Source organism: Symphalangus syndactylus, chromosome 5 (genome assembly GCF_028878055.3).
Source record: "Symphalangus syndactylus isolate Jambi chromosome 5, NHGRI_mSymSyn1-v2.1_pri, whole genome shotgun sequence".
Lineage (NCBI taxonomy): Eukaryota > Metazoa > Chordata > Mammalia > Primates > Hylobatidae > Symphalangus > Symphalangus syndactylus.
The window spans coordinates 129,991,812-130,005,822 of NC_072427.2; the positions used below are offsets into that span (position 1 = coordinate 129,991,812).

General features: G+C 46.2%; 1 protein-coding gene across 3 annotated transcripts in view; it reads right to left on the reverse strand.

Annotated features, from left to right (window-relative positions):
- The window catches only part of STARD9 (StAR related lipid transfer domain containing 9), a 156,828-nt gene that overhangs the window by 38,084 nt on the left and 104,733 nt on the right, over positions 1-14,011 (reverse strand). For all 3 annotated transcript variants that reach the window (XM_063639540.1, XM_055278850.2, XM_055278849.2), the window contains exons 16-22: positions 13,698-13,877; positions 8,590-8,641; positions 8,116-8,253; positions 7,344-7,426; positions 7,115-7,218; positions 1,488-1,678; positions 527-998 (exon numbers count right to left, since the gene is read on the reverse strand). In XM_063639540.1, the coding sequence (XP_063495610.1) occupies positions 527-998; positions 1,488-1,678; positions 7,115-7,218; positions 7,344-7,426; positions 8,116-8,253; positions 8,590-8,641; positions 13,698-13,877 (1,220 nt within the window). The remainder of the gene's footprint in view (positions 1-526; positions 999-1,487; positions 1,679-7,114; positions 7,219-7,343; positions 7,427-8,115; positions 8,254-8,589; positions 8,642-13,697; positions 13,878-14,011) is intronic.

Consider the following 14,011-nt stretch of genomic DNA (forward strand, 5'->3'; position numbering starts at 1 on the left):
GATGGCATGTAAGAAGTAATGGAGAAAAGAAACAAGGAAGGTCCCAACCTGAACCTGGGAGTCAAAAAGATAGCTTACTCACCAGGTGGGAGGCAGGGTCAGAAAGCTCACTTGATGTGGCGGGTCGGGGAGGGAGAGGGTGGGAGGTGGTGTAGGAGTCAAGAAGCCTGGTTACAGGCATGACAAGATTGAGGTATGATATACAAGGAAACGTATATGGATAGTCCAGGTCTAAGGAACAGACAAAAAATGAGGCCGAGATCCTTACTCCTAAGATATTACCAAAGAAGCAAGAATTGCTACTTGGGGGGTAAGGAAGATGGGAAAGGCCTGAATCTAAAACGATATACACAGAAAGAAGAAGAGTAGCCAGAAGACGGAAAAAGTCATGAGGAAGAGAGGACTATACACATCCTTCCATTTCACAGACTGAGGAAATGAGGCATGGGGAAAAACAGAACACTATTTGGGCAAGAAGGTTGTAAACTTTAACCGAGTGCTTCCCAGTGACAACTACTGGCTGTACCTGTGCAGCTGGGGCACATGCTTGCCGCAGAGTCTTTGGGGGCTCAAAGAACTGCAACTCGTCAATTTGCTTCTACATCGAGGCCGTGGGACTGTGGCATCAGGGCTGCGGACCTGGTATGGGGGCTCCTGGGTGCTGTCGTCCTGGAGCCAGCACAATGTCATGAGCTTCTCCAGTCTCTTCTGGGCCTCCAGCAGCCTCTGCTTTTTGACGATTCTCTCTAGCTGGAATGAGACCATTTCCCGCCGGACATTCCGCTCTGCTGCCTGAAGAGTGTGTCTCCGCAGGAGCTGCAGTTGCACCACCCTTTTCTGACTTTGGACAAATGGGGATGGCTGAATCTCAGGATCTGTCTGAAGCCAAGCGTCAAGTGCCACAGATGCCTCAAGTTCTTTCTCTGCTACATGGTCTTCTTGCTGCTGCTGTTGCAAGCTGGCCAGCCAGGTCTCTTCTCTGAGCAGACACTGCTGGTCTGGGAACCAAAAACACCCAGAGAGAATTTCAGCATCTCCTTCCCTGCTTGTGGCTGCCTGGACTCAGACACCTCCAGCCACGGCTGGACCTGTATGGAGTGAAAGAGCTGGCCAAGGTGATGTGGCAGGATGAGGGCTGCAGGGCTACAGGGCTCCCTTACCACAAGGTAAGGGAATGAAGACCCTCAGGACTCAGCACAGCAGTGGGCACATGTTAGGGCAGGCAGTAGGGTATGGATACATGAGCAAATGAGGAGCAGTAAGTAGAAAGTCTATAATTCTGAGGACAATAAGGAAATTAGCTTTCTTATTCTTGCTTCCAGCCCTCTTCTTATAAGAATCTCTGGTGTCTAAAAGAAAAGAGAACACCTAATACCAAAGATTCCATCATATCACAAAGAAAACAAAAGAGAATACAGAAGGCTGAGGAAGCATGAAAATGAAAGAATAAGGAGGTGAGGCAGACACATTAAGTGGTGGACACCTACTTTCTTTAATCTGCTGGCTAATCCAAGCTTGGTCAAATTCCAGTTCCTTCTCAGCTCGAATCTCTTCTGCTAGGATTTGGTGCCTCAAATCCTTCACGTAGCTCCGCTGCTGCTGAATCTGGGCCCTGTGGGATGTCTCTTCATCCCTCGCTGGCGGATGGTCCTCGTCACATTGCTCTTCAAGCGCTCTCCTGTCACAGAAGCGGCTGAGGTTACCCAAGGGGAAATGCAAACCAAGCTCAGGACAAACTGATAGCCGTATAAGGCCTTCCAAGAGAGCCCCTGCAATCAACGGGTAGAGAGTGCTTCTGACTTCTGGCAACCTTGGACAAACAGGCATGGTGTCACAGGCAGCTCATGATGTCACAGTACAGGAGGGGAGAATGGTCATTAAACTGGCATATTCTTAGAGTTGTGGGGTTAGCAGAAACACAAATCCATTTCAGTTAAGGAAAATCACCAGGAAAGTTGTTCTTTTTAAAAAGACACAAAAACATTTTAGCTAAATTCAGAAGTTTGGTCCTTTAAGAAGAATAAAAAGGTGTCTGCTAAAAATATGTTGGAAATATTCAGTAAAGCAGAAGCTCCAGAAACACTGTGGGCATAAAACTCTCTCCTACATATTCAGAGATTGTTACTGCACCTCCATTCCCTGAAACAGAAATCCTCTGTGATCTGGTAGCAAAAGGCAGCTGATAATTTATACACACACCACGCCTGTGTGTGTGACCCAAAAGAGAGCTGGTCCCCACTTGAGAGCTGCTTTCAGTGAATGAGCCCTGGAATAGGATTCAAGAGTTTTAGACTCTACCACACCTTTCAGAGATATATACTGAAGCATTTACTGGTGAAATATGTCAAGAATTTGTCTAGATCCAGTGAGAGGGAATGAGGGAGACTGAGTGTGGCTATAAATGAGGTAAGATTAGCCATGAGTTGATAATTTGTGTTGTATCTGAAGTCGTCTATAATAAACAGCTTACAAAAAATTTTAGATTTTTTCTTTTTTCGAGACAGGGTCTCACTCTGTCGCCCAGACTGGAGTGCAGTAGCATGATCTTGGCTGACTGCAACCTCTGCCTCCTGGGTTCAAGCGATTCTCCTGCCTCAGCCTCCCAAGTAGCTGGGATTACAGATATGTGCCACCACACCTGGCTAATATTTGTATTTTTAGTAGAGACAGGGTTTTACCATGTTGGCCAGGCTGGTCTCGAACTCCTCACCTCAAGTGATCTCCCCGCCTCAGCCTCCCAAAGTGCTAGGACTACAGGCATAAGCCACCGCGCCTGGCCTAAAAAATTCTAGATTTTAGTCATGCCTTACTCCGCCACCAGGTTCCTATATGACCATAGATGACTCAGAGGCTTAGTCTAAAAACTGACAGCTTCTACCTACTTGCTGACCTTTCCCTGGGGTCGTGTAAGGACCTCAAGTGCTTTTCTGCAGGGTATCTTCATCCCTGTCATTTAGGTTTTTAAAGGAGCCAACTATATGGGCATCCCAGGATGGGCACAGAATGGGAGTGGCTGGGAAGAGTCAGATTCTGCCAGAGGCTAAAAAAAAGTTAGAATCAAGCCTGCTTTATCCAGCCTTCCCTACAATCCCAAGATGTCATGACTTAGAAGCTTGGAGAAGCTTATTGGTTTGATGCTGGAACCGTATCTCAGGCAGTATGACCAGCACACTGTAAGGGAACCACTTTTTAGGAGATCTACCACTTTGTAGAGCAGAATGAAATCACACAGGTATCGCAGAAGAGGTCCATGAATGAAAGCCTATGAGTCCAAATTTGGTCTGCTGCCTGTTTTTATTAATAAAGTTTTATTAGAACACAACCACACCCATTTACTTATGTACTGTCTAGGGCTGCTTTTGCACCACGCTGGCAAAATTGAGTACTTGCAGCACAGACCATATTGCCCACAAAGCCTAAAATACTATCTGGCCTTTTACAGAAAAAGTTTGCCACCCCTGCCTTGGAAGAAATTAAGATTTCATACCGCAGCCTTTGGAAGACAGTGAAAGATGGATGGGTGAAGAGTGATAGGTGGAATAGCCTGGGGGAATGGGGGTGGGAGCTGACACAATCACAGTCTCTTCCCAGGGAAGAAGGCTATGAGGTCATTCAATCTGCAACAGGTCCAAGGACTAGGACAGGTCCAGACACTTGAGTGAGTGTGCTCAGAAGACTGGCACTGATTGCTGTGGGCAAAAGGCCAAATATACACAGTGGAGCATACAGAAAGAGGAAGGTTACTCTCTGTTACGCAGAGGCTCAGGATAGCAACTGGAATAGAAACCTGTTAATGCCAAACAAATAGAGAAAGCAGTTAACAGGAAATATACATCTATATGTATCATGCTTGTATTACTGCTCCAAATTTTGTCTGACTATAGAAATGGCTGAATTACAAACATGAGCCCATCCTAGACAAACCCAGCTAAGACCCACAGACCACCAGATGCAAGAGGCTGAGACAGGATGTTTATCTGAACTCCCTGAGATTACTCAGTTTCCTTGTCTGGCTTTCTCCTCAACATTCAGATTTACAATCTGCTTCTCCCTAGAGGGGCACTCCTTACCCTTCACCTAAGAAAGTGGCAGCTATGATATTGTTTCCTGCATAGCCATAGGACCTGCAAGGAGAGGCTGTCTGCTGTGATCTCTACAGATGCAGCACATTCACCCAAGAGGCCGCACAGAATGGCCCCTCTGCTAAGCACATTTTGTCAAGTTCCCAGAAAGCAGGTGAAAAAGAAAATAGCAACCTTATGCTACATGTCTGGGTAGATTACAAAGGGCAAGTCTTCATTTACCTGCCAGCCAAGGGACGTCTGTCTTTATCAGGTAATTGCTCTTCATCTCTGGTGGCTCCAGTATCCCCCAGCTGCTGCCTAGACACCTGCTTGTGAGGACTCCACTGCCCTCTCCTGCTTCTTCTCTCACTGCCTTCCCCCAGCCTCGGGGTCTGGCAGCTTCTGCAGCAGATTGCAGCAGCATCTACTTACTAAAGCCGCAGTGGCAGCAGTGGTGGCAGTGGCAGCAGCAACAGTGTCTCCCAGGCTCTAGGCACCTAAGGTTAACCCCCTAAAATTCCAAATGGGAAAATGCCAAGAACACAGGCAATGGTATTCAAAGACAAATTCCTCTCTGGTCCAGATTACTGCTGCAAGGAGAAAAGGAAGGCAGACTGGCCAATTTCCCCTGGCTCTGGAGCCAGCTCCAGCTTTGAAGGCTCCTCATGAATGCTGCTCCAGAGATAAATGAGGGACAGGAAGCCTGGAATAAAGGGAGGCTTTGGAGCCAACCACATCCAAGAGCAGAGGGAGAGACTCATAGACACACAACCACAAATCCAGACTGGGAGCCCAGCTGACAATTTATATTTTTCTCTAGTCATGCAGGTTCCTCTCCCTGGTCCCTTTGCCCAATCACAGACTTGAGCACCACACCACACCACCTCCACCAGGGATTGGTACAGATGCTGGCTACGGTAGCCCAGCCTACAGGCTCCTAGAGCTGGTGCTCAAGAGTGGAGACAGTGGGTGGGAGAGAACTGATTCTGAAATTGCTGTCTTCTCTGAATGAAAGGACACATCCTTGTGTGTCTGAAAGGTCATGTCAGTGTCTGTGGGGCTAGAGAGCCACAGAAGACTTTTAAAAGGCAAGAGAAGAGCACAACACCACGATGTACTCTGGGGTGGATTGGTCAGCTGGGTTGAGACAGGAGGACAGGAAAGAGAAAGGGAGGCAGCCTTGCTGGCAGCAATAGGGGTTGTGAGGTGTGTCCGCACTGTGCATATATACTCGCTCTTTCAATCTTTATCACAAGAATCCCTGGAAAACAGATGGCAGTATCGTCTCTTTAGATGTAGGGAAACAGACTCAGAGGTTCATTGACTTGCCTGAGGTCACATAGCTTTTCTGTAGTACAGCCAGGACGTGAACCAGTTTTGTCTGCTGCAATGCATCTCTTCCATTCTCAACTATTTAAGTTGCAGTGTTATTTTCTGTAAACCTCTGAACTCTGGGAAAAACAGATCTTCAGAGTCTTCCCAACACAAACCTTACCTAAAACAGGAGCTACTTTCATGACTTCACTACAAAAAAGGAAAGTCACTCTGACAAAGCAAAAGCTCCAGCCTAAGTCCTGAGTCCACCTTGTGTCACCTCTTCTACCTTATTCGCCAACCCATAGAGCTCTCAGTCACTCAACACTAGGATCATCCTTCATTAAATTTCTGTTGTAGCATCCTTCACTGAGCAGCTCTCCTATGAGGACTTGCCTGCTGTTCATGCTTCCTAAATCAGAGCATAGTTTGTTTTCCTTTTTTTGAGATGGAGTCTCGCTCTGTCGCCCAGGCTGGAGTGCAGTGGTGCAATCTCGGCTCACAGCAACCTCTGCCTCCCGAGTTCAAGCGATTCTCCTGCCTCAGCCTCCCGAGTGGCTGGGACTACAGGCGCGTGCTACCATGCCCAGCTAATTTTTTGTTGTTGTTGTATTTTTAGTAGAGACGGGGTTTCACCATGTTAGCCAGGATGGTCTTAATTTCCTAACCTTGTGATCTGCCCACCTCGGCCTCCCAGAGTGCTGGGATTACAGGCGTGAGCCACCGCACACGGCCCTGAATCAGAGCACTTCTGCTCCTGTATCCAACATTCCTCACTGCCAAGGTCAGACAAAAGATTGTCTTCATCTGCCATCAAATGCTGCTGGCCTGAGGAAAGAACTGCTGGATCCTTCTGAAGAAACTATGGGCCATGATAACTCCACTGAGACCCTGTGCTCAAGGTGCTTGGCAGCCTCCCAACACCAGTGATGTCACGGGCACCAAGTCCCCTGCTGAAATTTTCTAAAGGAAACCTCTAAGGCAGAGGTCACTTTGACGTACAGGAAAAGAATGACTCCCAGTACCAAATCTGCAAGGCTTCTAGATCTGGGAAGGGTGTTTTATGTAGAAATGGATGAAGTATGAAGTAGAAAAGTAGTTGCCATCAATCCCATGAAAAACTCTGACTCAATGTTTCATAGTTACAATGCAGGCAAAGTGGGTATGAGAGGGTAGAACCAAAGATATTTTCATATTATTCCTATAGTTTCTGCCCCTCTATGCACAGTTCTGGATTCTTGGTTAGGAGAAAGAAAGGCTTCTCAGTCACACACTATCTTTAAAAACACAGAGAAAGCCATATGTTCTGGAAGCTATGAGCTCACATACACTATGTGACATACACTATGAGCTCACACACAGGCAGGCCAGAACTTAAGGGAGTATATAGGAAGGTAAGCTCAGAACAAAGATGCCCACAAACACATCACAGCTAAATTTTGTGGAGAGAGAAAAGTGGCCACAGGAACATCAAATAACATACCTCTTTCAGTGATGAAAAAAGTTGAAATACCAAAGAGGAAATGAACAAGGGCCAAAACCACTTCCCTGCCAACTACAAACTTAGCAGCAAGTTCAGCATCATCAAATGACTTGCCCAAGTTGATTCAGACAAGGGCTCATTCAGACCTTGGCTGCTACATTAATCACCCCCCACCCCCACCCTGATCCATGCTGTCATGGACTAAGAAGCGAACCCAGTAGGTTCCACATCAGTATAAGCAGATATTTCTTACCCTTCCTTCCAAAGCAAAGGGGAGAGACCCAGCCGGGAGGCAGTGAGATCTCCATCCAAATCCAGCCACTCCAAAGAGCCACCACCAGCAGCAGCCTCTCCAACCTTGAACAAGGAAGAAAGCACAGTGAGGCTGCCGTCATCACCTCCACCCCTCCCAGCCTGGCTTTTCCTCTAAAAAGTGGAAACAGGGAGGCCAGCAATAACCTAGAAAACACAGCCCTGCTAACCTGCCTTCGCTGACGCAGGACAGCAGCCTCTGCTGGGTGGTTGAATCGGAACTTCTGTGCCTTCCCCAGGGTTATGACAGCTCCTGCAGCACAGAGACAAATGAGAATTCAATCAACAGCTCATGTTTTGGAGTACATACTATGTGTAGGGCACTGTTCTGTGAGACAAAGTCATGCCCTCTATAACTGATAATTTGCTGAGTCGATATGTATTAATTCTGTATCGCACAGCATACATCTTGAATTAATAAGACAGACAGGAAGAACTCTACTACTCCAAGGGAAAGGAAGTTGAGTTCCAGGTGTAGTAGTCAGGGAACACTTGATGGAAGAGGAGGAATCTCAGTTGAGTCTCAAAGGACAGACAGAATTTGCATAGATTAATAACAGTAGTGGTAATTATAGTAATAATGATAATGAGTGTTTACTGAGTGCCAAGCACACTGTTAAGAACTATAAGGTTCATTCAATCCTCACAATGATCCTATTATTATCCCCATTTTATAGATGAGGAAAGTGAGGCTCAGAGACTTTCCTAGGGAGACAGAGCTAATGAACACAGGTACAAATTTCATAGTCATTCTTCACTCCAAGACTTTGGAATTAAGGCTTGTTTATGGGAATAGGAACATATTAGAAAATCTTCACACTTGAGAGTGTAGAGGCTGGGTGATCCATTTTTAAGGGCTGCTTCACTGAGCTCTTTGGGCCCATGAGACTGGAGCTGGTCCATCACTCATCTTGGGATAAACAGGGCTGCAGACAGTCCTACCTTGAGTCAGACGGCAGGAGGCAGTGACCTCCCGGCCATTGACTGTACAGCGGGCCCCACGGGCAGGTCGGAGAACAACCACACCACAGGCACTGGTGATAGTGCAGTGGTCTCTCTCGATCCACTGACCCTGCAGGACTACAAAAGAGGTGGTGGTCACTTGGGTGGGAGGATGATCCAGGGAAACACCCTCTCCAATTCTTTCTGTGAAATCAGAATCCAACATCTGGAAGACCTTATACCATAATAAAAGAGGAAGAGCTGACCTGAAACCACCCAGACCTGAAATCCTCCCACCGTGTGGGTCTCCCTCTATCACGTCCCAGACCTGAAACCTAGCAGCAGAAAGAGAAGCAGGCCCTGAATACACCAATGATTCCCTTCTTCTTAGAGCATCATCAGAGTCCTCTGAAGAAACCTATCAGGCACAAATACTTGCCCCAAAATGTTGGACTCATATGCTCTGTCACTTACCAATGTCCTGTTCCTGGTCTGAGTCAATCCTTCCTATTTTTGTTGTTCCTTCCTAAAGGGGAAAAAAGCCATTTTAATGAGAATTAAAGGGACAGAACTTTGCCCTACAGGAGAGTCCACATTAGAATGCTCTCACTGTCTTCCCAGCCTCGTCTGTACCACTTCTCATCCCATCCCAGCGTGGTCTGTACCACTTCTTGACTTTGGTCCAGGCTGTTCTGACCCTCTGCCCAGTCACTCTACAGCCCAGGAAGCCCCTGAGATGGCAGAGCTAAAAAATATACCACAAAGCAGCCCAAGCCATTTGCAAAGTCCAGCAAGTGTGGGCAAACTCCTTTCTGTCCCATAGCCCAAAGTTAGGGAATAGTTACAGAAAAATTCTCTAGTCTGAGAAAGTACACGCAAAAGTATGGCTTTTCCCTAAGGGGCAAAGGTTGATGTGGCCCAAGTTTGATCCAGTAAGATTCAGTCAAACAGGCATTTTGTGACGATTTATGGAAACACAGGATTTTTACCTTCTTGGTCCGCAGATGAAGTTTAACAGACACCAGATTCTAAGAAGGGTAAAAGCACAAATAGGAGAAAAGCACCTCTAGAATAAAAAAGAACTGGAAGAGAGTGTAAGAGAGGAGGGGGAAACTGGAGTTAGTACAAATGAATCAGTGGATTAGTTGAAGACAAGGCCTTTTAGACCTTGGATTATGGCAAATTTGCTTAAGACCCACATAGCTCTGTTAGGAAAAGACAGCAACAGGGCAACTGGGATGCAAAATTTTAGACATATCTTTATCATTTATTGACTATTCAGTATGTCCTAGACATTATGCTGAGTACTTTATACAAATCATATTCCTTTATCCTTTAACAACTCAAAATATAGGTATTAACATCTCCTTTTTATTGCTGAGGAATGTGAAGCTCACAAGGGATAAACTGCCTGAGAAACCCATATACCCATACCAAATAGGAGAGCTATGACTAGAAATCAGGTCTCTCTGGATCCTAAGCCCCTGCAGCCTTTTCCAACTTCAACATAACACCTCCCCAGTAATGAATGTCTTTTTGTTTGTTTTGTTTTTTTTGAGATGGAGTCTTGCTTTGATGCCCAGGCTGGAGTGCAGTGGTGCAATCTCAGCTCACTGCAACCTTTGCCTCCCAGGTTCAAGCGATTCCCTTCCCTCAGCCTCCCGGGTAGCTGGGACTACAGGTGCCTGCCACCACGCCCGGCTAATTTTTGTATTTTTAGTAGAGACAGGGTTTCACCATGTTGGCCAGGCTGGTCTTGAACTCCTGACCTCAGGCGATCCGCTAGCCTTGGCCTCCCAAAGTGCTGGGATTATAAGCATGAGCCACTGCACCCGACCAGTAATTTTTTTTTTTTTTTTTTTTTTTTTTTGAGATGGAGTCTCACTCTGTTACCCAGGCTGGAGTGCAGTGGCACGATCTCGGCTCACTGCAACCTCTGCCTCCCAGGTTCAAGCGATTCTCCTGCCTCAGCCTCCCAAGTAGCAGGGAATACAGGTACATGCCACCATATCCGGCTAATTTTTGTATTTTTAGTAGAGACGGGGTTTCGCCATGTTGTCCAGGGTTGTCTCGAACTCCTGACCTCAGGTGATCTGCCTGCCTCAGCCTCCCAAAGTGCTGGGATTACAGGCTTGAGCCACCACGTCTGGCCCAGTAATGTTTTTAAGGAGACCAGAGAATTCGCCACTAGGCTTCACTGTCAGCAGCCAGAGCAGGGAGGTCCCTGACACTCCTCCAAAATAGCTTGTGAGAAGGAAGAATCCTAGCTATAATGAATAAGGCTCTGTCCTCACTGCATCCCCCTCTGTCCCTCCTCTCTGCAAACACAAACAGCCAGAGCCAGCCTTTCTTGCTCAGGCACTGAGGACCACAGAAGTCAACAGATGCTAGCCTCCACAAACACTGTCAAACAGAATCAGAGGGCAGTTCAAGGGAAAAAGGTCGAAACTTTTCATGTGCATTCAGGGACAGCCCTTCCAAAAAGATAAAGGCTATGGCACATCATAACTTCTAGATTTGCAGGGTAGAAATTACCAACAAAAGGTGATGGCATCTCAGATGAGGACTCAGCTGGCTGGCATATGTGTTCACTGCCCACCCTGCCTCTTTATGTAGGGAGAGTTAGTGGCACAAACGCAATTACAAGGATGAAGTCCAGCATATCAGTAACCTGGGCTCTCCCTGTCCTTCCCTCTATCCTCTTCCCACCCAACACACTTCCGCAAGGTAACCCAGGGAAAAACAGCTTCCGGGTTGCCAGGGACTAGTTCTAGGTCCGTAACCAACTTAGCAAAAAGCAAACAAACAAACAACAACAAACAGAATCTTGGGCCATTACTGTTAGTACTATTACCTAAGTCAAAAGCTAAACAAACAAAAGGTGGGGAAAGTACATAAAATGCAGAAATGCCAGGATTAGAAGTAGACTAAATCTCATCACCCAGGTCCACTGGAAATGCACCAGGAAGGGAGTAAAATCCTCACTATGCACTGACTAAGCAATGAAAATCAGCAATCCAGCGGGGCGTGAGGGCTCATGCCTGTAGTCCCAGAACTTTAGGAGACCAAGGTGGGTGGATCACTTGAGGTCAGGAGTTCAAGACCAGCCTGGCCAACATGGTGAATCCCCGTCTCTACTAAAAACACAAAAATTAGCCGGGCATGGTGGTTGTGGGATATGATAAAGTTTCTCTTCAAATAGCCTGATCAATCCTTTATTCTTCAATTCATAGTAACCCCCCACCCCTTTTTTTCCTTTTTCTCTTTTTTTCTTCCTGCCTTTATTACATGCCCAGACATGCCAGGTGTTATCAGTACCAGCTCACATTCCTTTCCTCATTTAAAAAAAAAACCAGCTCTCTAGCTCATTGCAGACACCCCTTCCCCCTCTCTCCCTTATGTGCCCACCTTATCTAAAAAGGTTCCAATGTTTAGCCAACCAGGATTAGTTTAGAATGTACGACCCGACCCCAGCCAATGGGGAAGGGGAAAGGGTACAGGAGCAGGACTTTTGTCAGAAATAAAGGCTCTCATGCCCCTTTGTTCAGAGGTGTTCTCATGGCAACTGGCCAAGGAGAAGCACCCCTCTACACAAAAGTAAAATTGCTTTACTAAAAATCCTTTAAGTGTTCAATTTCCTTAAAATTTTAAGCATTATTCCCAATAGTGGTGCACGCCTGTAATCCCAGCTATGCAGGAGGCTTAGGCAGGAGAATCACTTGAGCCCAGGCGGTTGAGGTTGCAGTGAGCCGAGATTGCGCCACTGCACTCCAGCCTGGGTGACAGAGCAAGACTCTGTCTCAAAAAAAAAAAAAAAAAAAATCAGCAATCCTATCTTCAGATGAGGTCATCACTCATCTCCATGTCTACTATTCAATCTAATAGTCATGTCCTTTAACCCTCTGCTGCGACCCTAAGCTCTACTACTTGATTTCTAGCTTCGTCTATTCACTCCACATCCAATCCATGTATCAGATCAGTTCTACTCAAATACTGACCATTTTAATCAATCTGGTCTCTTCCTGACCTCCAATCTCTCTCTGTGCTTCTGACTAATGGGAGGATCTATACAGCCATTTGGTGTTTAGTTTTCTTGCTAAGGTAAAAGTTGCCAGCCACTTCTGCCTCAGGCACTTTCACTAAGAAAATTTATATCCCGTATACCAGAAAATAAGCTACTTTAAATTTTCTGTCTGAGCAGCTCAGTCTCTGACAACTTCCCAAAGGGCTTATCCTAAGAACACCGATGAGCTTTGCTAACATCTCACTTCCATATGCTCTGCAGCACTAGGAAGGAGTCCAATTTCTCCAGGGATAACAGCAGCATTACATACTCCCCAGAAACTCTTTGTTCTTTTTAAACATCAGCTGGGGATAATTATGAGAATGAAAACTAGATTTTCAGTGAGCACAGGGATTTTGAGCGTGGGAAGTACGTTCTGCTGTCCATAGGAACTGTCCTCCCACAGTAGAACACATTGATGAGAACAAGATAAAAGACTCTATCTACCATAGGTCACTAACTCTCAAAACTACTTCAATCAGAAATGAGGACTGGCCTCCAGGTGACACAGAGCCAGTGGGCCAGGTGCTGTTTGGAAACTTTAATCTTTTTCTAGATGGATGCCTGTCATCCCCTCTTCCCCCACCATCACACCACTCTAGCTCTTTGGATCCTATGTCTTAAGCTTCCTTTACCTACTTTCTCTGTTTCCTTTTCCAGGTAAATGTAGTGATGGAGAAGTGGGAAGTGTACTGTTTATTTGGGGTTGAATGAAGTGGGGGTGTCAGAAGAAAACTTTCAAATCTTCTGAATTCCCCCTTTAGTCTCTGAAAGCCACCTTTTTTTAACATTATTTTTATTTATTTTATTTATTTTTGAGATAGTCTTACCCCAGGCTGGAGTACGGTGGTGTGATCTCAGCTCACTGCAACCTCCGCCTCCCGGGTTCAAGTGATTATCCTGCCTCAGCCTCTTGAGTAGCTGGGATTACAGGCGCCCACCACCAAGCCCGGCTAATTTTTGTATTTTTAGTAGAGGTGGGGTTTTGCCATGTTGGCCAGGATGGTCTCGAACTCCTGACCTCAAGTGATCTGCCCGCCTCGGCCTCCCAAAGTGCTGGGATTAAAGGTGTGAGCCACCGCACCCAGCCTGAAAGCCACCTTTGAGTAGTCTGTATTTGTAGAGTTTAGGAGCACTAATGGTTATCTTGGTTAGGGTTTCACTCTCCATGACTGTATCCCTATGCTTCAGTAAGCCAGAAAAGGAATATGATAAGCATCATTCTTACTTTAAAATGAGGAAATTAAGGCAAAGAGAACAAAAGTAAGTTACATAAGAACAACAGTAGCAGCAGTTGAAAAACAATTGTTCTGATTTCTAGTCTTCTGCTCTATACATACAAAGGCAAAACAGATCACAATTTTTCAGGTAGACGTTTCCTGAGAGCAAACCTGAAGGCAGCTCTGTAGCATCTGTCTTGATTTCAATTCACAGAAACATGGCTGCTGCTCCTAGCTTTTCCCTCCTTGACCTCTGGGGCCAGTGGCTTAGGAAGAAAAGGATACACCAGCCTCCTCACCTTGAGATGATAGAGCACTACACCTGTGCTGAGCACATCATCCTCCAAGGCCATCAAGTGTGGCAGGCTGGAGTCGATGACCACCCCAGCCCTCCTCCTGTTGATGTCCACACTGTAATGCTCCATGAGGGCCTGCCAATCATTCCACTTCTGGGTCCAGTCTTTAGTCAGCTGGTCTATCTGCAGAGGTATAGGAGGTGATCTGAGACACTTAGCATGGGGAACAGACTAAAGGTCAGAAGTCATTACAATCTATTCCTATTTCCCCAGGGTACTGCTTTCTTATGATCTTCCTGGATACTATTCAAAGCCCC